This window comes from Macaca thibetana, chromosome 14, assembly GCF_024542745.1.
Source record: "Macaca thibetana thibetana isolate TM-01 chromosome 14, ASM2454274v1, whole genome shotgun sequence".
In the NCBI taxonomy this organism is placed as follows: Eukaryota; Metazoa; Chordata; class Mammalia; order Primates; family Cercopithecidae; genus Macaca; species Macaca thibetana.
In genome coordinates this window covers 62,178,811-62,205,765 of record NC_065591.1, presented here as the reverse complement: position 1 = coordinate 62,205,765, position 26,955 = coordinate 62,178,811, and the positions used below count along the sequence as shown (strand labels likewise).

The window sequence follows — 26,955 nt, the reverse complement described above, 5'->3', positions numbered from 1 at the left end:
TCACATCACACAAGTGTCAAAGAGGGAAAGGATTGAGAAATTGAGTACCGAAGAGGGAAATGATCATATGAAAATCAAAACAATTTAAGATCGCAACTAAGATGCACACATACACATCCACATGTTTATATCTGCACATCTGTGTTTATGAACCGCCCTCATATTAGGATTGTGGTTATATTCTTCATGGTTATTGGTGTTAATGTTTATTATATATGTAAATACACAATGCCAAATTCTTCCCTAGTATTGCAGTCTGCAAGACAGGTAGCTTCTTGATATTTCTGAATTGCATATGTCCCTATTATGTGCAGATGTTGACTGGAGGTTTTTTGTTTCTCTTTCTCCTAAATATTTTAAAATTTTGTGCTTAGTAGCAGCATTCTTGCTTCATGAAGCAGAGGATATTGGTTTCTGTATCAAACTGAACATGGGTGTGCACGAATAATATTTAAGTTACTTCCTCTTACAGCTACCATCTCAATACTTATTGTTACTGATTCCAGTTGAAGTCCATTTGACTTAATTAGCTCTTCTCTTTTTCCCTAGTCAAACCTTGATTCCATTATGTCACCACTCAGCCAAACTACTGAGAACCACCAGAACTTCTTCACACTGACTGGGATTCCAGGAATGCCAGAGAAAAGACTTATGGATGGCCTTGCCCCTCTGTCTTCTTTACAGCACCACGATCTTGGGAAATGTCACCATCCTTGTTGTCCTCAAAGTTGAGCAAAGTCTCCATGAGCCCATGTGATATTTTCTAGCCATGTTAGCTGCCACTGACCTCAGCCTTTCACTGTCTTCCATGCCTACCATGGTCAGTGTTCACTGGTTCAACTGGCATTCAATAACTTTTAGTGGCTGCCTTATTCAGATGTTCTTCATCCACACATTTAGGGGAGTAGAATCAGGTGTTCTCGTGGCCATGGCCTTTGATCGCTTTGTGGCCATCGGCTTTCCTTTGCACTATGCTACCATTCTCACTCACAGTGTCATCAGCAAGATTGCAGCAGCAGTCCTGCTACGGAGTATGGGGACTGTGCTCTCTGTGCCTTTGCTCATCAAAAGGTTACCTTTCTGTCACTCCAGTGTCCTCTCCCATGCAACCGCCTCCATCAGGATGCCATGAGGCTTGCCTGTGCTGACACCAGTGTCAATAGCATCTATGGCCTGCTGGCTGTGATCTTCATCATTGTACTAGATGCCTTGATACTTTTGGCCTCTTACATTCTAATCCTCCAGGCAGTATTGAACATTGCTTCCCAGGAAGAGAGGCTCAAGGCTCTCAACACTTGCCTCTCTCACATCTGTGCAGCGCTGCTTTTCTGTGTGCCTCTGATTGGTATGACCCTAATTCATCGCTATGGGAAGCATTTGTCACCACCAATACACACATTCATGGCCAATATCTACCTGCTTCTCCCTCCTGTGCTCAATCCCATTGTGTACAGTGTTACGACCAAGCAGATCTGATGGTGGATTGTCCAGGCCTTTTGTGGGGCTAGGGTTAGCCCTTAATGGCATCTACTATTTCCATGTAAATGCAATCAAGTTAGAGAAGCGTATCAAACACAGCACTATCCAATAGAAATTCCCGCAGAAGTGGATATTTTCTATATCTCTGCTGTTTAGTAACTAGTAGCCGTACATGGCTATTAATTGCTTGAAATTTTGCTAGTGCAAGCGGAGGAACTGAATTTTAAATGTACTTAATTTTAGTTGATTTAAGTGTAACTTTAAGTTGTAATATGTAACTAGTAGCTGCTGTATTGAACAGTACAAATATAATGGGTTGTGAAATGAAATTGCATAATGGTTTTGATGAGAGCAATAATTTATTTTAGCTTGATAAAACATAAGCTTTTATACTTTAAAATTGTATATAAGAAATTTTCAAACATTTATGTACAATAAAATTTACTCACTTTGGCATATCATTTTATAAGTTTTGACAAATGCATTGTATTACCACCACTGAAACAAAGGTACAGAACAATTTTATCACTTCCCCAGATTTCTTTATGCTGCCCATTTGTGGTCAACCACTGTATTGTCACCCACCAGAGGGCAAGCATTGACTGGCAAGCATTGATTGGCTCTCCCTCCCTATAATGATTCTTTTTCCAGAGTGTCATGCAAATGAAACCTTGTATTATAGTCTTTTGTGTCTAGCTTCTTAATAAAATGCTTTTGAGATTCACCCATGTTATTGCATGTATTGGTAGTTTATTCCTGTTTATTGCTGAATAGTTTTCTGTTGTATGTCATTTTTTAATAACTTTTTTTGAGAAATCTGTCCAGACTGCTCTTACTCCACTAGAATCACTCTGGTATTCAGTGATGAACATAGAACATTTATTTTCTTTTGCCTTTATTTGTTATTTATATATCTATTTTATAACATAAGGTGTACATATTTAAGGGGTTGGAATCAGAAAAGAAAAAATATTAAAAATAAATAGCATGTGCAGAGTTTGAGAAAATGGTGCATTCAGTGAGTTGGAAAAATAAGAAATTTCACATAAGCTTTAGAACTCAAACTCAGCCTCACTTCTGTTCAGAGGGCTTTTCTGACTTGTGCTTAATGTATACTCCATATGAACAGGGTCTCTTTTATCCCACTTCATCACAATCCAAGTGTGTAACGTAGTTTAGACCATATGGTGGACACTTAATATATATTTTTGAATTAATGAATTAATGATAACTATATTAAGATTGATGAAATACTTTCTATTCTTTCTGTTCTCATTTAATATTCATAAATCTTATCTGAAAATTTCATAGTCACTCATCTTCACTAATAGGAACCAGGAAAAGGGGGTGGTGTTTACTTATGCATCTGAGCATTACCTGATGTGTAACTTTATAAAGTTGCTTGATCTTCCTTGATACTGAGATAAGCATCTTTACTCAGTGTGACTCATACATATATAGTGAGAATATATTTGGAAAATGTTTCAAGAAGTACAAAAAGGGCTGGGCACGGCCGCTCATGCCTGTAATCCCAGCACTTTGGGAAGCCAAGGTGGGCAGATCATGTGGTTAGGAGTCTGAGACCAGCCTGGCCAACATGGTGAAACCCTGTCTTTAGTAAAAATACAAAAATTAGCCAGGTGTGGTGGCAGGTGCCTATAATCCCTGCTGAGGCAGGAGAATTGCTTGAACTCAGGAGGTGGAGATCGCGCCACTGCACTCAGTCTGGGTGGCAGAGCGAGACTCTGTCTCAAGGTGGGGGAAAGTATAAAAAGCCAGGGTAGATTAGATATAATCAGGATTATTAATTGACTGTCTACTGTGAATAGTTGCATTCCAGACTAAACTAAGCTTAAACCATATGTGGGCACACAGTTGGAAATCAATCTATGAAACTGACAGATTAAGGACGATGAATTTAAACCATAGTTCCTGAAGATCCGAATGGAAACAGTTGACATTAGAAGGTAGTCTAGCATGATGGTTAAGGTGAAAAGTTTTGAAATAAGACTTATTTCAAAATTTTGAGTACCATTTCTGAAATAGGCTTGAGTACCATTTCTGCAACTTGCTAACTTTTAGACAGCAAAGTTATTAAAAAATCTTTCTGAGCTTCAATTTCCTCAGCTGGGAAATAATAGATAATAATACTTAACTCATAAGGTTGATTAAGACAATGCATTTGAAAGATATAGTTTCTGGAACATATTATGTGTTCATCAAATGTTAGGTTGCTTATGCGTAGAAGGTAGATGGCTCCAGATATGACTTGAATGGGAAGGATTCTTAGGAGGAGTTCCTGTGTAAGAGGAGGGATGTATGAACGGGCAGGAGAGTAATGAGACCTCTTAGGAAGAGGATATATTGAAAACAGAGAACAATGGGATGACTCTTACTGCTCTCCTAATCCAGCTCTGACATTCAGAGAGCCTTCCTGGCTGAGAGTCGTTAGCCTAAGGCTGAGTGAAGAGGAATGGTTATAGTTATTTGACCCAGGCAGGCCGTTTTTGCAGATATCCATTACTGTCAGCCTCCAGGGCTAGGGCTCTTCTCCCAGCCCCTGATGGATGGGGTTTGCTTGGGCCTGGGAGCAGGGTTTGAAGGTAAGTCTTGGAGATATGTCTGAGTTGCAGATGGGTTCCATCACTCTTACTCGAACCAGAATGCTTACTAATCAAGAATGCTCCCTGTTGCCTGGGGACTCTACTAGGCTGCCTATAAAGCCCTCACTTTTGGAAGCTGTTTTAGTCCCTGATCTGTTATGGGACTGAAGAGAAGTTGGTGGTGTTTCCTGCTGATGTGACCAGGTAAGGCGGGAGTGCAAATACGGGGAAAAAAAACTGAAGGGGAGAGAGTTTTTTTAAAAATGAGAGATGGTAAGATAAGGAGAGGAAGAAGATAAAGCAATAAATTGATGGGAACTACAAGTAAGATGGGATGAATAAAGAGAGGGGTATAACAGATACTGGAAGAAATTGAGATAGGGAAAGAGAAGACAGGAGAAGAAAGAAGAGACAAAGGCAAAAGATGATAGGACTCAAAACTCCCTTTCTGTGGCCATAATTGTTTGGTAATCAGTCAATGATGGTAAATGAAACTTTCTGTTTTTCCTGATCCTGCTTTAGTAACTGGCATTGAGAGATTAAAAACATGCTTGCCCAAACTTTCAAGAAACTCAAACTTCTGGCAGAATAAGAACATGGTACTCGCATATATAAATTACCAATATCAGCTGTGCCTCATTATTAAGCACCACGTGAAAGGTCCAAGCAAAATGTGGGGCAAAGATTGAAGCAGAGGGTAGTTTTAGCTTAATATGTCATGGAACTTTCAGGGTATATTCTGAATTGTGGAGGAAATATAATTCAGTGTTAACAAATTAACAGAAGGTAGGGGTTGGTAAATGATGAGGATGGGTCTGTAACATTACGGATGCCAGAAAATAGGGATGCTGATCTTTGGGTCACTCCGTTATTGAGTTGAGTGAGTGTTATTCAAACAATTTCACCTGGTCTTCTGTATATGAATGGGCAGATGCTACCTTCTTCCTGGCCAGTCAGATGGAGACTTGTACCTGAAGAGAGAAAGCACTTACATATTGCTCTGGTTAGCTGGCAATGTTGAGAAAACCTTGATAAACTTAGGAACTGAACTTTGACCTACCACTGGCTCCAGAGTGTATGACCTCACAGAGAGAAAGCCCTCTGCTGCTTCTTCTGTCTCCATTCCACAGGGAAAATTTCCCCAGCAGCAAACTGAGCCACTGTCTCCTCTCCTCTTGCCCTCTTTGCGTTATCCAGTGTCATTTCTTCTTTGCCTTTATGAGATACCATTCAAAGAACAGAGGACAACTGACATCTGCTTTATAAGCATCTCATCGCTTAGTTACTTTTGCACCCCCAAATGCCCCTTGCATTCATCAGCACATGAAGACAAAAACAATACAAACATATGTAGACTTTTATACATAATTTTAAAAACACTTGGACTCCACAAACATTCTTCTTTAGATGAGTCATGAGAACATAGTTCTCTATTTTGCTTATTTCTCATCTCCATCCCTCCTATACATCATATACAAATATAAGAGGACATTAAAAGTTTTTGTATTTTAAAAGAAGGAAATTACAACATTCAGCTCTCCAAATTGTCTCATTAGCCTGGCCTTTCTGATCATCAGAAGTTTAGTAAAAAATAATAGACTTTGGAGTTAGTAAATTTGGTTTTGAATTTGAATCTGTATTTTAACTATTTTAGTCTAGACATACTATTTAACCCTCCTGGGTCCATTTCCTGTCTTTAAAACAGAAGAGAAATAACTACCTTAAATTTACAATTGTACGTAAAATGACTAATTAAATGTATGATATATATATAAAGAATCTTAATTATTTTTCTTTCCTCATAGTTCAGTGTCTTCAACCAACCATGGCAATATTCAATAACACCACTTCGTCTTCCTCAACTTTCCTCCTCACTGCATTCCCTGGGCTGGAACGTGCTCATGTCTGGATCTCCATTCCAGTATGCTGTCTCTACACCATTGCCCTCTTGGGAAACAGTATGATTTTTCTTGTCATCATTACTAAGCGGAGACTCCACAAGCCCATGTATTATTTCCTCTCCATGCTGGCAGCTGTTGATCTATGCCTGACCATTACGACCCTTCCCACTGTGCTTGGTGTTCTCTGGTTTCATGCACGGGAGATCAGCTTTAAAGCTTGCTTCATTCAAATGTTCTTTGTGCATGCCTTCTCCTTGCTGGAGTCCTCGGTGCTGGTAACCATGGCCTTTGACCGCTTCGTGGCTATCTGTAACCCACTGAACTATGCTGCTACCCTCACGGACAGGATGATCCTGGTGATAGGGCTGGTCATCTGCATTAGACCAGTAGTTTTCTTACTTCCCGTTGTTGTAGCCATAAACACTGCATCTTTTCATGGGGGTCATGAGCTTTCCCATCCATTTTGCTACCACCCAGAAGTGATCAAATACACCTATTCCAAACCTTGGATCAGCAGTTTTTGGGGATTGTTTCTTCAGCTATACCTGAACGGCACTGACGTATTGTTTATTCTTTTCTCCTATGTCCTGATCCTCCGTACTGTTCTGAGCATTGTGGCCCGAAAGAAGCAACAAAAAGCTCTCAGCACTTGTGTCTGTCACATCTGTGCGGTCACTGTTTTCTATGTGCCAATGATCAGCCTCTCTTTGGCACACCGCCTCTTCCACTCTACCCCAAGGGTGCTCTGTAGCACTTTGGCCAATATTTATCTGCTCTTACCACCTGTGCTGAACCCTATCATTTACAGCTTGAAGACCAAGACAATCCGCCAGGCTATGTTCCAGCTGCTCCAATCCAAGGGTTCATGGGGTCCTAATGTGAGGGGTCTTAGAGGAAGATGGGATTGAAGGTAGGAAATTGTCAGGACTTGAATTATGCTTAGGAAAGAAAGGGACTTGGGGCAGTCTTATCCATAGGCATTCTGGTTGCTGAGTCAATTCCAATTGAATTTTAGGAGTGGGAAGAAGACAGTAGTTTTCCCCTGAGCTTATCAAAGAGTTTTATTTTTTTAATACCATAATTTAAAACCAAATTAATTGAGTATATGTCCCTGAACCATTTTAAACAATGACATGACTCATGTGCATATAAAAGCAAAATAAAGTCACTTTAATATAGTAGAACAATTTAATTATCTCCTTTAAAACAATAGTTTTTAGAACAGAAATAAATTACAATTTTATTTTCACATCCAGCTGAACAATTTTTTTTCCCCTGAGGTGACAGTTCCAGTGAGGCAATAAATGTTGTTACTTGAGCTGGTAAAAGGAGAAGTTACATATGCTCACAAAGACACAGATGTAGAAAGTTATAATTAAAAACTTTAGGAAAATCTTACACATCGGTTTCAGTTCCTGGTGTCACTTCTAGAGAGCGCTGTATTCTTACAAATATACTCTCTATACCTCTATCTTTCTTTAATCCCTCTTCCTCTTAGTAGAAGTGATACTTTTCAATTTTAGTTAGTACTTTGTATACCTCCAATCCATCCAATATATAAAATTACACATTGACTTTCATTATTTTCTCATTGCCTATATATTCTAATATAGTTCTAATCCTGAGTCCACAGTTACTCCGCTGCTGACTCTTAGAGCTGCAGCTTTTTTCTATTTGCTCTTGTTTCTTGGGTTGTTAATTGTCTACCTAGCTATTAACTGCTTCTACCCTCTGGTATACTCATCACTCTAGAATTGCACAGTAGCTTTGATGCTTTTTAATAGGGAATTTCTAGATTGCCTTTATTGATAACATTTGTTTTGTGAAGAAGTAAACTCAGGTGCAGAGTTGTTAAGGAGCTGAAGATAATTCTTCAATTTTTTTGTCTACAGTTTTGACAATTTCATCCGACCTAGGATAACTCACGTCTTAGCATTGTGAACCAAGCAGGTACTCTGATTTGAGCCACCTGTCTCCTCCCTTTATATCACCTTCCTATTCCTTGGCAGATAGGGAACACCAGCCCCAGTCTGGTTTCTTGACCTCAGTTTTCTTTCAAGCTACGTTGTTCAGCTCAAAAGCACTGACAACTTTGTGATTTTGCTTTGCTTGGGCTCCAATTCCCTTTACCAACAATAATCACATATCATTTATAATTAAAATTATTTGCATGAGTTTCCTTTTATGCATTATATTCAGGTAATTGAGATTACATAAAAGCGTGTGGCAGGACTCACACATTTTTTAGGTGAGGAAAAACAAGTGAATGACCATCCTATAAAGTAATGCAATTATAAATAAAATTCAGTTTTTCAAACTCCAAGTCCCTTATTGTAGCTAAAATGTTTCTTGGCCTTGTGCACTCAGAGGGAAGTCTTTGTATTCTATTATACCACAATTCAGTATTTTACCTTTCACGTTTTTGTTCTCACATTGCTGCCAAATAAATGTCTCTTTGGTTCTGTCCTCATCAAAACAAAAAAAATACAACTATTATTCAAAAGTGTAAGAACCCAAAGATATATCTAGTTTCTAGATATCTGATGCCATACAATTTCCCTCAGAGAGTATCATACTATGGCAGAGTCTCTGACCCTGAAATTGACTTGTGGCAGAGAAGACATCCAAGAACACACACTAATCTAACCATCCAAACTTTTCTGCGTCAGTTATTTCAGATGTCTCTGGCTTTACAATTGCTTCTTTTGAAGACTTTTCTAAAAGTTTACCCTGGTAGATCAATAATTTTCTATTCGCAATGGAGAAGTTTCCAAACATCTGGAAAAACAGTAATTTTTTTTCTTTCTTATGTTTGGTTTCAATATTTATTGGCTAAAAAACCTAACAGGAACTTGTGTGAACATATTTTTTGGACCATAATTTATTTATTTCACACTTTTCACTTCACAAATATTGCTATGTTTGAATGCAGGGTAATACCTCAAGTGATATGTGGCTCCTTTAAAGTATACAATATAATTAAATTCCAGAGGTTTTTAGATGAACAATTGTGAAAATGTGTGATTTTCTTCCAGTTTTATGACAGTCATAAAATAGTCTGCTATATGTGTGTTAATCTTCTATTACTCAAAAATGTAGTTTTTATACCTGACTAAAAATGCAACCTTTTCACTCAACACCAAAAAAATTTCATCAATGTACTCCATCCCTATGGTAATTGTCAATAGGCTATGAATTTGTGTTTTGTTATTTTAAGCAATGTATTTTATATATTTGGAGTTTTTCTGATTATGAGTGTCATATATATAATTAAAATGTGTGAATGTATTGAGAAATAGAAAAAAAATATTTAAAATCTAATAACAATTATTTGCAATCCTACGGAGAAATTATATAATATAGTCATGTGCCCTGTAATGACCTTTCAGTCAACAGTGGGCCTCATATGCCACAGCAGTTCCGTAAGATTATAATACCAGTATTTTTGCTGTACCTTGTCTATGTTTAAACAAACATAAATACTTACCATTGTGTTACAGTTACCTCAGTATTTAGTAAAGTAAAATGCTGCACAGTTTTGTAGTCTAGGAGCAATAGGCTATTTCACAGGTAGGTAGTAGGCCATACCCTCTAGGTTTATGTAAATACACTATGTGATAGTCACACAATGATGCATTTCTCAGAAAAAAAAAAAACCCTTATTAAGTGACTCATGACTGTATATAACCTAATCTTTTTTTAATAAACAAACACATGGGCATACATACGAAGATAATGGTTTACATGCAAATGTATGTCTTAAATATTTACTTGCTATTATTCATTATTCTCTATTAAATTATATTTTGTATTAGATTTTACTTCTAGGAAGCTTTGCTTTCATTATCCATCAAAATAGGCCTGTTGCCATTCTTTTACATATGCTTCCTTAGGTGTATGATTAAAATTACCATATTTTGCTAATTTAATTACTTATTTACTTGTTTTCTTCACCACCTGAACTCCATGATAGTACGCCTGTGTCTTATGTTTAACTTAATCTTTAACAACCAATACAGGGTTTAGCAAACACCACTTAGTTGTTGATGCTGTGTTGCATTGGTGAATAACATGTCATCATCTTTGTATGTGATGGTTTTTGCTACTGTTTCCTATTACTTAACACTTCAGTAACCCTGATATATTTTCTTATAAATATATATTGATTCTATCTCTGATTATCTTTATTGATTTCCAGAAATATAAATTATTAAATTTAGAAGGAGGCAAAATAACTGTTGGTCTCCTTGTGTTGGCCAACTGTAGTGGCTGAAGCTGTGGGCTCTGGAATCATACAGACTGGGCTTAGATTTAAGTTTCTAACACTTTATTGCTCTATATTCTTACAAAAGTCATTAAACTTCGTAAGTGTTTAACTTCCTAACTCACAGAAGAAGAGGAAGTAATAAAATCTACCTTTCCAGGTTCTTGCAAAAGTAAATACTGTTAATTCCGGTAAACATATAGCCCAATGCCTAGTACCTGGTCAGCACTAAGTACATTTTATTGTCACTATCTTCTAAATTTTGACCTCCAATGTTATGCAGATAACTAATTGTTTTTCAATAAATACATGTAATGCTGTTTGTTCTCGTATTGCTGCCAAATAAATATATCTTTGGTTCTACCCTCATCAAAGGGAAAAAAAATACAACTATTATTCAAAAGTGCAAGAATTCCAAGATATATCTAGTTTCTAGCATCTGACCCCAAACAAGGATTAAGGTCAAAAGACTTTATTTTAGACAGACAGCCTGTTGGCAAACCCAGAATAAAACCACAACCGTAAGGATTATTTGTAAGAGACTTTGTTGCTTTTTTTCTTTTCACTTTTCCATTGTAGTTACATTGCAGTTATTTAATCAGAAAATTTTTCCCATCCATACATGATTTGTTTGCTTATATTTCAGTAGATTTTAAAATTATCTTTGTACTTAATTCTTAATTTAATTTTTGTGGGTGATAAAAATCACATGCACACAAATACGAAATGTTGTATAGGTTTTCATTTTTCCTCCTTGTGTTATTTGACTACTCAATCAATTTTATATAAAGTTCTGATATTTCTTGATTATAGGTCACATTTTCAGATCTTATATGATATATATTACAGTGTGATTATTCTATTTTTTTGTTCTCATTGATTTGTTGAGTAAACTGCACAATTTTACAGCTGTTTAATAAATCTCACTATTATATTAAGCTTTATTAAAGTTTGTAATGTACTTATTTTTACTGTATGTTCTTCAGTTTACTCTTATATCTCTGTTTTTAGAATTATTTTACTAATTACAAAAGAAATGTTACTGGAAACTTAATTAGAAAGGTATTAAACCTGCTGGATAATTGAGAGAAACAGACAATATTTAGCCTACTGACTCTTCTGATCCAGAAATATTTATTGACATTTTATGACTTGAGTTATTTCCATCAAGTACAGATTTGAATTTCTGAGTTTAGGAGAAAAACTAAAAACTTTGTTGTTTATTTCATGAAAATATGTTTCCATTTTCTTGTGGTTGAGCAGAACATGAACTGTTTTTCAGGACAGCTTCATTGACTTGAAATTTATAGTTACTCCCTATTTATTTTGGCAATAGGTTTTCTATCATGTCAGATGTTTGGTGTGCTTGTAATTTATCAACATATTCTGAGTCGTTAAAGACTTTTTGTTGTTGTTTTGTTTGTTTTTCAAACATTGGGAAATGTGTTAGACTACTAGTCAGATGCAATTTTTTATACATTGTACAAGCGCTAGAGACATGCCAATAAATTTGATTAATGCAATTCCTCTGAGGAAACAAAATACAAGTTAAGAGAAACAGACATGCAACTAACAATTATGACATAAATGGAGAATGTTTGAGGTCACAGAAAAAGACTTGAATAATGCAGTCTGGGAGGAGATAAGCAAGATTGTCCCTCCCTTCCCCATGAAGCTGTGGAAAATCTAGTCAAGATCAACTATCAAACAATAAGGATTCACCTAAATTCACCTGGGAACATAGAATATATAAGATTATTTTGCCATATGAAATATGTAAGACTACTTGAACCTTCTTCAAAATAGTTCTTTGAAACAGAAATAATAGTAATTACTTGTGGGCTCAACTTAGGTAGTAAAACATTGATATATATTAATAATAGTTTTCTAATAATTCATAGCAGAAAATTGTTAAGGTTTGACTTATTCTAAATTTTATGTTTTATATCTTTGTCTACTACTAAGTAACCACAAATAAAAGATAGACAAGAAATGAATTTTACAGAAAATAATTTGAGATATCTAAATAACTTTAGTTGGCTATTGTCTTTTAAAAATATGAAACCATAACCATGCATATTGTGCTATATTTAATATTGTATCTTTATTTTTGCTAACTTAAAATTATTTCTAAGCTTTTAGTGAAATTGAAACATTAGATAGTAATTTAAAATATCAAATGCCTAAACAACCATAAGAACCATTATTTTAGAACATATATTTTAGAACAGCTAATCAAGAATATCAGTATAAAAACACTGTATTTTAAAATATTTTTTCCTATTTCTTACCAAGAGCACAATCATCCTTCTTTTAGTTAACTGTGGCTTATGGAATCTTGCCATAATATAGAAAAAAATTGTTTTTTATTAAGGAATGTTATGAAATAGTTTATTGCTGTAATTCAAGGCTGTGAAAATGATAAGGTAAAATAATTACTGGTTCTACCTATTTCACTGTTAAGGAAGGCACAAAGGGAGAGGATTGCTAACCAACCTGACAATAGACTTCTTTCACTTAAATGGGAAATCAACGATTCACACAAAATTTCACTGAATGCTCCTCAACAAATACCATGTGTCTGAAAGTCACCTGAAAGAAAACCAGCAACTGGATTCGGGTGATATCCTTTAATCTTCAGTGCCTTGGTATTCCTTGTCTGCAAGGGAGTGCAATCCCTGCTTTCACATATACTTATCCTTGTCCTATAAATTGTGAAACTAAAATGCTGTATCAGTGTGTTGAGTCATGATTTCAATAACTTTCTAGAACTGTCAAATACATACTTATCAACATCCATGTCAGTCCTACTCACAGAGCTCTTAAAGAGGTTATATGCTGTACTGACTATAGTCATCCCTTGTTATCCATAGGAAATTGGTTCCAGGACCCCAAGGATGCCAAAATCTGAAGACGTTCAGTCTCATATAAAATGGTGTAGTATATGCATCTTACCTACACACATCCTCCCATATACCTTAAAGTATCTCTAGAATATTTATAATGCCAAATACAACAAAACTACTATGTAAATAGTTGTTATACTGTATTGTTTACAGAATAATAACAAAAAAATTGTCTACATGTTCAGCACAGATGCAATCAATCATACTTTTTTTCTGAATATTTTTTATCTCCACATGTGAAACCTATGGGCAAGAAAGGCCATCTGTATATGAATAATTAAGAAATATAATGGTAAATCATTGATAATACTTTGCTTAGAAAGGTATTTTCTCTCCTGACCCTGGCTGATCTTGTACCATGTTTACTGACACTGTTGTTGTAGACCCAGTTTTTCCAAAACCTTTTGACGAATTTGCTGTGTCTACACACAGTATACAATGGGGTTCATAAGAGGTGGCACTAGCAAGAAAGCATCAGCAATGAGGATCATGGCCACTGGGGATTCATGCTTGCCAAAGCAGTGCATGGATGCCAAAGCAGTGCATGGATGCCAAAGCAATGATGGGTACATAGAAGATAAGCACAGCACAGATATGGGAGACACAGGTGTTGAGGGCCTTGAGCTGCTGCCTATGGGATCCAATTCCCATGACCATCTTCAGGATGAACACATAAGACACAGCAATCAACACACTTTCTGACATCACACAGAGGGCAAGAAAGAAACCATAGAAGAAGTTGACTGTGTTGTCGGAGCAGGCCAGCTTCCTGACATCCTGATGGAGACAAGAGGAATGAGAGAGTAGGCTTTTCCTACAGTATGTCAACCTTTTAAGAGTGAAAGGAAATAGGAGTACTAAGAGCATGCTTTTAATGAGAAACACCAGCCCCATTTTGGCAACTCTGGCACTGGTGAGGATAGAGCTGTACCTCAGAGAGTTGCGTATGGCCAAAAAGCGGTCAAAAGACATGACTAGAAGCACTGAGGACTCCATATCTGTGAATCCATGAATAAAGAATTCTTGAGCAAAGCAAGCATTTGGGGAGATTCCCGTGGCATTGAATACAAAGATCGTTAGCATAGTGGGTAGGGAGGAGGAGGACAGGCCCAGGTCAGAGACAGCCAACATGGAAAGGAAATAGTACATGGGTGCATGGAGTGAGGGCTCAGTCCTGATAACAAACAGGATTGTGCAATTGCCTAGGATGGCTACCAAATACATGAGGCAGATGGGGACAGAGATCCATACATGAGCATGCTCCAACCCTGGCATTCCAAACAGAAAGAAGGTGGCAATCTCAATTTCAGAAGAATTGGGAAGGTGCATGATGAGTCCATTGAAAAGTCTTTATTCTCAGGTCTGAAATGACACTCAGTATGGATCTCCTGTGTTCATTTCCTTCCTTTCAGTATGTTTGTCTATGAAATAAAGAAAAAGGAATTGTGAAAGACTTATTTCAAGAAATAAAAGAGAGATATTACTTCTAAATAGACTATAATAAAGTCAGATCTTAACTGACAAGGGGAACCAGGAACATGGGTACTTGCATACATCTTTGTTAAATCCTCAGAAAACACAACCACATAAACAGCAGCAACTTTCAAACAAATTCCTCTTGTGTTATTAGGCTTTGCATTACCCCATTTCAATGACAAATTGTATAGAGTCAGAATGGACTGTAGGACCCCCTTCCCTGATCTAGAATGAAACTAGAATAATAATAAAAGGAAAAAGACTGGGAAACTCCAGGAAGTAGATACTAGTTTTGAAGAATGAAGAAAATCAATGGTTTCTCCAATTTCTAGTCATTTGCTGCAAACATTCGTTCAGGCAAGGTGTGATAGGCAAGGTGTTCTTGCATTGCTATAAGAAATGCCTGAAGCTGGGTACCTTACTATTGGGGTCCGTGCGGGGGGTGGTGGAGAATAAACAGACACAAAAGGCAAAGACAAACAGAGAACATGGCGGCCGCGCTCAGAGCCTCCGCCTCTCTTTATTTATACTCCACGTCAGCAGAAAGAACACAATGCAAAACAAACTTTCTTTACCCAGATGTAACCTTCTACTCAGTTCCTTGTCTCTATGCTCTTCCTTATCTGCCCGCCTTCTTGGCGCCTACGGGAGTTCATTAAAAGTTCAATTGGAGATACTGTCCTTGAGCCCTATCTATTCTCAGCATACTGTTTTCAAAGGCCCCTGCACCTTACAAAGAAAAGAGGTTTAATTGGATTGTGGTTCTGCAGGCTCTTAGAGCATGGCACTGGCATCTGGTTGGGCTCTGGGGAGGCCTCAGGGAGCTTTTATTCATGACAGAAGGTGAAGCAGGAACAGGCATGTCACATGGCAAAAACAAAAGTGAGAGAGGGAGGGGAGGTACCACACACTTTTAAATCATCAGATTTTGTGAGATCCCACTCACTCTCAAGAGGACAGTACCAAGCCATAAGAGATCTGTCCCCATGACGTAAATACCTCCCACCAACCCCCATCTCCAATGTTGGAAATTCTATTTCAACATGAGATTTGGGTGGGACAAATATCCACACCATATCACCAGGCTCTGAGCTTCTAAAGCTGTTTTTACTCACAAGTTCTTCAAAGGAAGCAGTCCACAGTAAGGACATAACAAATGCCATGTATGATTGACTATTAACCCTCTCTTATAGCATAGTGAAAACCCCACCTTTTTGTATGATAGTGGATACGATGTCCTTATGTATGACCAATTCATAATGGTGCTCTCCATCTTTGAGGATGGGAGGAGAGAAGAGATTCTTGGACTTTCTCTAAAGTTCAACACACACTTTCACAGCTACAGAGTGGCTCAGTCAACTAAAGTATAGCAATATTGGAGACACAGTATGCCACAGATGAAGTGGGTTGGTACTGCCTGGGCCCATTTTTCCCCCTGGAATTATAAGATAAATAGTTGTTCCATAAATCTAGGGCTTTTTCATAGGCAACTGAATCAACTATGTATATTTGAGAGTTTTCATGTGCTTTATGACATTAAGCACATCAGAGACAATGAGGCTCCAAGATATATAAAGCATATCCAACTCTACTCCTTGGCCTAAAAAAAAAAGTTTTATTGAGAGGCTAGGGCACTGTAAAAGAACTCTTGACAATTAGGAACAAAACCACAAACTTTTCAACTAGTTTATCCTCCAGAATGAGACTCTCGTGAGTCATTAAGGACAAATCCTCTTCTAGAAGACCTAGGCTACCTTCCAAAAAGGATAAATCAGTTGTTTTGTCATGATCTGGATATTAGCCACTCTCTCCCCCCTAAAGTCCACAGGGAAAAAGTGTGCAGAGATTCTTTTGGACAGTGTATCATTAATTCTTTAGCAACTCCAATTAGGTCAGCTCAGAAGTGTCTTGCCCCTTAAAGTCTTCCTTTCTAATCACTCCAAGCAGAGTTCATGTATCCCTACTATAATTTGCATTGCAACTCTGTTACAGTACCTCAATTGTCTTGTGACTTGCTATTTATGTGTCTGTCATCCACAGTGGCCAATAGAATCATTAAAAGCCCAGTTTGTATCAGACCGATCTTGATATTTTCTGCACCAAGCACAGTTCCTGGCAAATAGCACACATCCAATCATTATTAATTAAATCTTATTAAACTGAATTGATTTCCATTTGACTAAACTGATCTTGAGAATTATTTTTGTTCTGTGTGAGTGACTGAAGCTTCTTTCCCTCTTTCAAAGAAAGTGCTATCTATAATTTCTATATGAGGATGTTCTCTGATTTGAGGATATAAGAGTATTGCTTTGGCATGATCTTTGTCATTTCCCCATAGACCAGAGAGCAGAGTGCATTGATGTATTTGCCTTCTAGTTACTCAACTGTTCAGATCAGTTCCAATGTGAATCTCATGTTGATTCATTATTAATATTAATTTAACATCTATATTAATACATTAGGATTAATTCCTTTCACTCACATAGCATTTTATGTTTTCTTCTGCTAAAATCAATCATTTCCCAGCCTGGATTTAACCATCTAGCTTTGGAAGATTTCGAAGTTCTGCTTGTTTCCTTTCTCTTTCTTCTTGATACCCTGGGCTTTCCTCTCAACTCCATTCTATATGCCATTGTCAAAGTCATGTTTAATGCCCTTCTTTTTCCCCCATCTGTATGCAAGAATGGTCTAGGTAGTATAATATACATACTACATATTATTTTATGTTTTATATAAAATATACTATGGATCAAATAAACTTCTGTTTAGAGGTTTAATTATCAAAATAAAAATAAGTAAATTCATAAATGATAAAACAATGTTTAATTATATAATCCTTTATTCTTCCAATATTTCCCTTTATGTTTACATTAAAATCTATACTTCTTACCATAACCGATAAGGCTCAATAGGAGAAGACCACTAGAAACCTCTTTAGTATACTACAACCACACTCCTTTTAGCAGCTCCTCAAACATTCCAACATCTTTCCCTCTCAGGACCACTATACTGCTTTCTTCTCAACTCAAAGGCCCTTTCCACAAATGTTTGGGTCATTGTTCAAAAGTCATGTCCTCAGAAAGGTCTGCTTTGAACACCCTCACTGCCTCAGTCATACTCCTTCCTTTTGTTCCGGTTCATTTCTTTTAAACAGTCTTATCTATTTAAGTGTTTATAATAAGAAGGAAAATCCAATTCTATCACTATATTGTTTTGTGTGCCTCTGCCACATGGTAGACCTTCATTAAATACTTTTAGATAAAAGAGAATGACTAAATAATCTCTATTAAGACAACATTAATATATTTTTGATATAATGAGATCAATTCCGTATTTATAAAATGTATCTTATTAAAAGATCTTGTGGTAAGCATTAGTTTAAATAATGTTATTGACTTGGCACAGTGACTCATACTTGTAATCCCAGTGTTCTGGGAAGCTGAGGCAGGATGATCCCTTGAGTCCAGAGATTTGAGACTAGCCTGGGAAATATAGGGAGACCTTGTCTCTACAAAATTTAAAAAAATTAAAATAAAGTAATACTCTTTATAAAATATTAAAAATATTTCAATGTTAGTGCAATATACAGAATAAATAAAATACAGAAATACAATCAATAAGATTGCTCATTAGCCTTTGCATATGTCGTTATAAAATTAATTAATTAAGTGCTTTGTTTTACCTCCAAATGCTAAGGTGTAGGGAAAGCAGACATAAAAGTAAGTGGGTTAAAAGAGAAAATAGAAAAATAAGAGAGATAGGCATTAATTTTTATTACATTATGCTAGATGTTTTATATCTGCTATTTCATTCAATCCTCACATGGTAGTATTATTCCTGATTTACAAATCTGAAAACTGAAGCATAGAGAGATTAAATTCTCAAAGAACAGATATTATTATGAACACATGCAATTTGAATAGATGTTCTTTGATTCTAAGCTTTTTAAACTATGTCTTGCTTCCTATCTCATGTTAATTAAGTTAAAATGTTTAGAATGCAAAGAAATTGCATTCTAATTGAGGATATGTACAAATTAGGATACAGTGTGCAATATAAATGTTAAGGAAGGCCGAAGCCTTGGCCCTTATTACATGTCAGTTTCATCACCCTGTAGAGTCTCCTCTAGAGCGATTTTAATCAATAAAGGTCATTTCTATCACATTTCTGAAAAAAATACATCAAATAAGAGGAAAAAATGCCCATAATGATTGTTGGTAGCAAAACTCAGCTTATGGAGCCAACTCTGAAACAGAAAGGGCAGTACCTGCTAAGCCAGATCAGGAGGTAAAGAAGGTGAGAGACAGCTGGAGCCTTGTAAAGCTGAGGGGAGAAAGAAGAGAGGGTAGCTAATTTTAAAAGAGGAGTGAGGAGAAAATATTGGGAACTATTACTATGTGCTAGACTAGAGTTTTTGCTAGATTATTTTTATATTCAAATATTTCTACTTTCCAAATCAGTTCACTGCACTTGTTTATACTTGAAAATATATATTTATGTATAGAGCTCTGTAGCATTATTTATGAACAGGAAGTAGTAAAATAGCAAAATTGCTTTGAGAATAAGAGGTAGAGTTGGCAAACCCCTAATTAGTCGAAAACATAATAAACCTCCCATTAGCCATATATATAATTAAAAAGGGACTAATGCATTTTCCCCAAGTACAGTACCTTATGTAGAAAGTTTACTCAAATATTTTTAATTAAATTGATTTTGTAAAGGAAGATTCAGATTTTACTACTAACAAGTATTAAAATTCAGCATCATCTAAGGATGCTTTTCTTAGATGATGTCTTAAATTCTTTATACACATCATTACAATTCTTTATATACAATTACAATTCTTTATATACATCAACTCGATTGTTCTCTGGTCCCTGTTCCAAAGTTCTTAGAATTACTTGAAACCATAACGTCATCTCACCTGCTCTTTCTTCCAAAACTAAAGCTCCCACCTCTGATTCCAGTGTAGTGGCTAGAATCCTGTTACCTATGGACTGACTTCCAACCTTGCGAAGTCTGCTTTTCTGTTCTTTGCTGGGGCGGATCATTTGTTCTGCTGTCAGAGTTGTCCTATTTCCCAATCCCTATCCCACAAAGAGTTCTGAGTCTACCCAGCATTTTCTGTAACTGTAAATAAACAATTTCATGATTTCTGAGATGAACAATAGATAGGTGAAGTGACGTGAACAGTGCCAACGTCAAAGGATAGTAGTAAGATTTAGTGTCTGGACACAGTGGCTCATGCCTGTAATTCCAGCCCTTTGGTAGCACAAGGTGGGAAGATCACTTGAGGTCAGGCATTTGAGATCAGCCTGGGCAATATAGGGAGACCTTATCTCTACAAAAAAATAAAAATAGTTATCCAGGCATGGTGGCACATGACTGACTATAGTCCTAGCTACTCAGGAGGGTCACTTGAGCCTAGTAGTTTTAATCTGGAGGAAGCTATGATCGCACCACTGTACTCCAGGCTGAGCGACACAGTGAGACCCCATCTTGGGGAAAAAGTAAAAGGAGATTAGGTGCCTTTTAAAATTTCCACAACCTCTCCAAATTTTAGTGAAAGTCTCCTCTTGTCTGGCAAAGATAACTCCAAGATAAGCTTCCTGCACTTCCCATTGAAACCATATTGTTTGTTTGATTTTTACCACTAAGTTCCTCCTATGTCAAAATTTTGGAGTTTCTATTACAGCCACCCTCTTTTATGTTCCTTCCAAGTCTCAGTTCTTAGAACACTGATATTTCAGACACACTTGAGGACATAAAGCCATATTACAAGACAATATTATGTTATGGCCCTATTTTACTTACCGTTTAATCACATAGAGAAACAGAAATAAGTTTATTCTAGTGCTTTTTCTGCCTCAGTGGCCCATGTCTGCTTGCCAAGACTTTTATCACACCACTGATTCCTTGATCTGTCTTCTGAGGTTTGCTCTCATGGGACACCAATCCCTCCAGCTCTGCCACCTTCTGTAAACAAATTATTTCCCTGAAACATTTCCTGGAAATTCCCAGAAGAGACCCTGGGTCAGGATCAGATCACAGCTTTTACTCACTGGTTCCCAACAAGGCATTGCTATGGTCAGACTGGGATGGACTAAAAGTTTTGAACTAAACACATTAAAGAGAGTCTATTTAGAGATTAGGAAAAGCAGTTGAGGCTACCAAGAAATCACTTAACCCTAGATTAATCGGTATTTTAGGTTCATGTTTCTTTGCTGCTGCTTCTTTTTTCTTGAATCAACGAGGTGTTTTCCCTTTTTTATGAATAAAATATAATTTACACATGGTAAGACGGATAAATACAAAGTGTATAGCTAAATGGATTTTTATCCACTTATGCAAACAAGTAACATTAAAAAAGAGGAGTGCTAAAAACTCAAAATCTGAATATACTTTTTTATTTTTTTATTTTAGTCCTGCTACTTGTTTTGTTGTGTCTTCTTAAACTTTCCTACTACATGTAAATACATTAAGATGGCTGTTTCTTCTTGATGAATTGACCTTTCATCATTGCAAAATGTCTCTTTTTCCCTTGGTAATATGTCTTACTTTAAAGTCCATGTTTGCTAATAATAGTATGGCCACACTAACCATATATATTCATATGCATAATATATCTTTTTATATCCCTTTACTCTTATCCTATCCTTATATTTGAAGTGTATTTTATAATCAGCATGTATGTAAATATGTGTGCTTGTGTGTGTGTGTGTGTGTGTGTATATATATATATTTTTTGTTTGTTTGTTTGTTTGTTTAGATGGAGTCTCACTCTGTCACCGGGTTGGAGTGCAGTGGCACGATCTCGGCTCATTGCAACCTCCAGCTCTCTGGTTCAAGCAATTCTCCTGTCTCAGCCTCCTGAGTAACTGGGATTACAGACACATGCCACCATGCCCAGCTAATTTTTGTATTTTCAGTAGAGACAGGGTTTTAACATGTTGGCCAGGATGGTCTCGATCTCCTGACCTCATGATCTGCCCACTTCGGCCTCCCAAAGTGTTGGGATTACAGGTGTGAGCCACCACGCCTGGCCTATATTTTTAATCCATTGTGACAAGTGCTATTTTGTAATTGGGGTCATACTATTATATCAAAACATTTATTTTTATGACTATCTTTGTCTTACTTATTTTCTCCATCTTTTTCTTTTCTTTGTTATAGCTTTCTCACTTATTTTGAAACTAAGAATCAAATAAAATCAAGTATGTTTCAATATTTTATTTTATTTCCTCAACTGGCTTTTTAGCTATACTTGGTTGTATTTTTTTTTTTCAAAACAGAGTTGATCCTTAGATTATGAATCCTGAACTTACTAAGATAGTCTACCATAAACAAATATTATATTGTATGATATGTAATGCAAGAAGCCTTTAATAATGTGTTTCCATTTAACTCATATTTATCCTGTATGTAATTATTGTTAAGTACATATTTCTACCTATGTTGCAAACCTCTCTATACATCGTAATTCTTAAATGGTAAATAATTTTCCAAGAATTAAGTAAATATTAAAAAAGTTTCTATTTTCTCACGTATTCACCCCTTTGTCATTTTTTATTCTTTTCTGTTCATTCCAGTTTCCTCTTTGTATTATTTTATTTTGCCTAAAACTTTCCTTTAGCATTTATTGTGTGAAAGTCTTATGGCTATGAATTTTCTTAGGCTTTGTCTCTCTGTAAACATATATATTTTACTGTCCTTTTGAAAAATAATTTTGAGAAATTTTGAATTCCAGGTTGACAAATGTTTTTCTCAGTACTTTCAAAAGATAATTCTATTGTTTTAAGTATGACATTGTTTTTCATGAGACATTGGCTGTCATTCTAACCATTATTTCTCTACATGTATATCTTTTTCCCCTCTTATTTTAATATTTCTCTGTTTTTCTTTGGTTTTCAGGATTCGACTATAATGTGTCTATGTGTTAATTTCTTTGTGTTTATCCTGTTTGGGGTTGTTTGCTGTGGCTCTCTTCTCAAACATAAAGGGCTCATTCCTCTCAGAGTTTCAGTTTAAATCTTTCTTGTACCTACTCTTCTTGTCCTGCAGAAAATTGTTCTGTTCAGGACTTTCTCATTGTTTCTATGGGAATTAATGTATTTAATATCTTTCCACATTCTGATAAGGGATGTTGAATCTCTGGATTATAGTAACAAAAATAATGTTAAAAGAATATTTTTTATTGTTAGTATTGTTTATCTTCCTCAAAAATGTCCATGGGTATGTTTTTTAATATACAGGAGACATTTACTTACCTCCTCCATATGAAGAAATCTAAACCTATCTATACCAGAAGTCACTGGATCTACTATTTAAAGTAGAATTTATTAGAAATTTAAGAAATCTCTCTCTCTCTTTCTGTGTATGTATGTGTGTGTGTGTGTGTGTGTGTGTGTGTGTGTGTGTTCCTTCAGGAAAAACAACTGTAAGAATGTGAAGGAAGCTTTATTAGTTAGAAAGATAATTTGACAGTCAAGGCAGTAGCAATTGAGGCCTCTGTCAGTGTTACAGAAAAATCTGGAACTGGAATAGCCCTTCAGGATTATCCTAAATTGAAGCAAAGTCTTTGTATCCTTGCATTAACCAGTAACTGAATGTGGCCTGCCCACCAACAAGGGTTATAAACTGGGTGAGGCAAGTTCATTTTGATCAGAATAATTCCAGGAAAGAACTTATCTGTATTCCCATAGCAGCCCCAAATCCAGGAATCTGGGAGCTGATGTCTCAGTTCTGAATTAAGGCTGACAGAGAAATTCACTGCATAATTTATTGCAGTCTAGTCTTATATCACTCAAATTCAACTGTTTCATTTGGGAATAGCTCTTCCTGTGTTTGTGTTGTTTATTTGCCCAAGAAGAAGAGACAATCATGAAAAGTTTGTGAATGAACTACAACATACAGTGATCTGAAGCTGTTCTTGAAACCTCAACTGATCTTATCATCTGCCGTCTCTATAATCCATTCTAAATTCTTCTTTAGTAAAGACTACAACCATTATTACATAGGTTTCTTTCATGGTAGAGTGACCAGATCCTTTTCTCAAAGGGTAAAAATGTCTCTACAGAATGACCTTTTCAGGCTATGGCTATTGCACTTGCTAATTTATCACCAAAATTTGCCAGGATAGTACCAAGAGACAACCAGTCAACTATCTGGGTACTGAACATATTCTTCCATTCCTTCATTGTTTATTAGAAGCCATATCTTTTCTTGATGATCAAGAATTAATTAATTACTCCATCAGGCTAATGACTTCTTTCCTTGCCAGCTTGTTTTAGAGCTTAGAGAAGATCAAAGTTATTAGGCGAGAGCTTAACATAAATTTTATTTATTTTATTTTTAAATTAATTAAAAGATCCTCACAATTTGTCTCCCACTCTGAAAATGAGGATCTTCAGCTCAACAGAACCTAAATTGCAGAAATGGGAAATGAAAATTTCCAAAGTAGGTCACCAGAAATGAAGATAAGTGGGACTACTCTTAATTTCAGCTCTTTTGTTCCCAAATACATTTATTCTAATTATTGCAGTCAGAGCTATATATAATGATTGTTGGTGTGTTGTACATGATGCATCTGGGGTATGCTGTCTCATCCTCACTAATATCACCTCTAAGGTGGAGACTCAACTATACCTGTTCTATTTTTGTGCCAGCTTTTGAGCCCATGATACAAACCTGGTTTTGTGTCTACTGTGGCAAGTATTCTAAAATGTGTCTCTTTTCATAAAGTGATATAACATAATGTCGTATGCTGGTGGATCAAACCCTCTGTAAGCCTTGAGATACTAGGTTTGTCTATGATCCTTCAAGAAAATAAAACAAACCTACACCCATCATATGTGTCAATTTCTATCAAGTTCATTTGCTGCCTTTTATAGGGTAGAATAATCTTCCATTAAGTGGCCATTTTCTACTCAAGGAGTGATGCTACATTGGGCAGTTAACATTGTTTTCTATCATTGCCAGGTTTATGTTTAGTAGAAAGAGAAGTTTTATCAGCCTTGTTGAGTGGGAAGCTACGCTTTGCGTTTATGCAGTTTTCATCCTGCCACTATAGCTACTTCAAATAGGAGCCCATTATGCCACCACTGACGTTGCTTATATCAGAAGCTAGCTAATATAAATTGTCAGATCCACTCAGTGTTCTTTATAGTTTAGGTTCTTTTCCATTATGTATAGACTATGACGAACATTGATCTGTTATATAAAGATCTTCAAACTTTGTTCTAACTTCTAGAACCATCCACATGCCACTTTGTCCCTCTCCCTCTTTGTCACTCGTATTCCAATCTTTCTCCTTCCAACAGCCTGACCAATTAGCCAAGTTACCCATCGTTAACAATAAGTTGAATTTTTGCATATTCTTACATAGAGCCACCTCTTTTTATACAAAGAGGATGAGTAGGTCCATCAGTTGATTTGTCCAGTGAATACTTTTCTCCTAAGGCATATGCTGCCTCCAGGGTTTCAGGAGGTCACCACTACATGTGGTACTTTCTTCTTGGTGGTAAAACATTAAAAAACAGCATTAGTTTGTCCATTAATTCAGAGATGCTGTCCCAATTTTTCCTATACCACGGGATCCCTAAAAACTTCTCTAATGTTTAAGATTCCTATATTTTTGTATGGGTGTTTATCTCTATCCTTTCCCACCTAAGGAACACTGTGTTTTGACAAGAATGCCAATATACTTACTTTTCATGCTCATCTACCTGATTAATGTATTGTCATTTATATAGCGATCAAGAAAATGTTATGCAAAATATCCAAAGAAAATAAGCATTTTCAAATTATAGATTTATTATAGAAGATGGAAGAGAATATATTTGCCACATCAAATACCACATACTTGACAATTGAATCCAGCTTAATCTTCCCTGGTTAAAACACTGCACCTTACACAGAACTTTGAATTGGTGTTTCTACTTTGTCGAGATTGGAGTCCACAGTAGTCCTCCATGATGCTTTTCTTTACACACACAAAAATAGCCAGTAAGAGAATCCACTTTACAGAGAATGTTCTATTTATAAAGAAATCTTGTGAGTTATCCTTCCTCTGGGTACTATTAGAGTTCACTTCAGATGAAAATTTTAACAATAACTTGCTACAGCATGTCAAGGACCATCAACATTTCATCTGTAACTAGTGATGTGGTTCTTATTGTGGTGCATACAGCGATGAATCCACCTCCAGAATTTCTTCTTGGCAATCTGTTTTCTAGAATCTTTTATGGCACCAACTGGTTTAGGTTGGGTTATTTGGAAACAGAATCTGTGATGGAGATTTTTGTGAAAATGATCTAATAAAAGGATGCTCTCAAAATAACAGGAGTAAGGAAAGTGCAATAGGACAGTAGATGAGAGATAAGCAATGAAATGTTTTTGCTTTGAGAATGTCAATCTGGTCTCATGAGGAACTCTAAAACATAGGTTGGACCACAGAATTTGTCTAATTTTGAGGCAAGAGGACAGCCTTTTGCATCTCAGATTCAGTAAGTCATTTGCTGCTGGTTCCCCCAAGCTGTGGGACATAACTTTCTAAGTAAGGCAGCTTCCAGTAAGCTCAGGGTAATTCTCATGGGATAGGATAGAAACAGTTTTGAGCCATTATCAGCCAACATTCACAGCATCTGTGGCATTGATGAGTCACTCTAGTGAGGGACATCTGGGCAAGGCACCGACAGCACACACACATGTGACAATGTTAGAAATGTAGGATATTTGAGATACATTTATCTCCTTTTGCCCTTTGTATAATTGTTGGCATGTCTTTTAAACTCTACATATACTTAACATTTATACGACATTACTATTATTAGTTTTGTGATCCTATTTGTTTATATTTTCTTTATTCTCTGAAATTTTGTGTTTCCATTAGTGAATATTTTATTCTGCCTGGACAACCTTCTATTATTGTTAGTAGTAGTAATATTAATATTAAAAATTGCACTATATTTTGTATTTTATGTTGTTAACAAATTATATTTTTGTTTCCAAAAAGTCATGTGACTCTGATGAATGAACATATATATTTATATACCTATCTTTTATTTCTTGGTGTTGTACATCTTGTAGGTTTGGAAAAATTTATAATGCTGCATATCCACTTGTTATAGTTTCATACAGAGTAGTTTCACTGTCCTAAAAATCTTCTGTGCTCTGCCAATTGTACTCCACTCTCATTCTAAACTTCTGAAAACCACTGAAGTTTTTGATGTCTTCATTATTTTTCCTTTTCCAGAATTACATGTACTCGCAATCATATGATATGTAGACTTTTCAGATCAGCTTCTTTCAATTAGTAATATTCACTT

The 26,955-nt window shown here is 36.1% G+C and overlaps 3 protein-coding genes and 2 pseudogenes across 3 annotated transcripts in view; 3 read left to right on the top strand and 2 right to left on the bottom strand.

Moving 5' to 3' along the window:
* MMP26 (matrix metallopeptidase 26) overlaps nt 1-26,955 on the top strand; it is a 355,123-nt gene that overhangs the window by 237,625 nt on the left and 90,543 nt on the right. The gene's annotated exons all lie outside the window — the stretch shown is intronic.
* RHOG (ras homolog family member G) overlaps nt 1-26,955 on the bottom strand; it is a 1,041,648-nt gene that overhangs the window by 980,967 nt on the left and 33,726 nt on the right. The gene's annotated exons all lie outside the window — the stretch shown is intronic.
* On the top strand, nt 568-1,476 carry LOC126935279 (olfactory receptor 51H1-like; annotated as a pseudogene).
* LOC126935118 (olfactory receptor 51T1) lies at nt 5,908-6,891 on the top strand. Its single transcript, XM_050756326.1, has one exon. The coding sequence runs from the start codon at nt 5,908-5,910 to the stop codon at nt 6,889-6,891; it is 984 nt and encodes a 327-aa protein (XP_050612283.1).
* LOC126935125 (olfactory receptor 51A7-like) lies at nt 13,516-14,482 on the bottom strand (annotated as a pseudogene).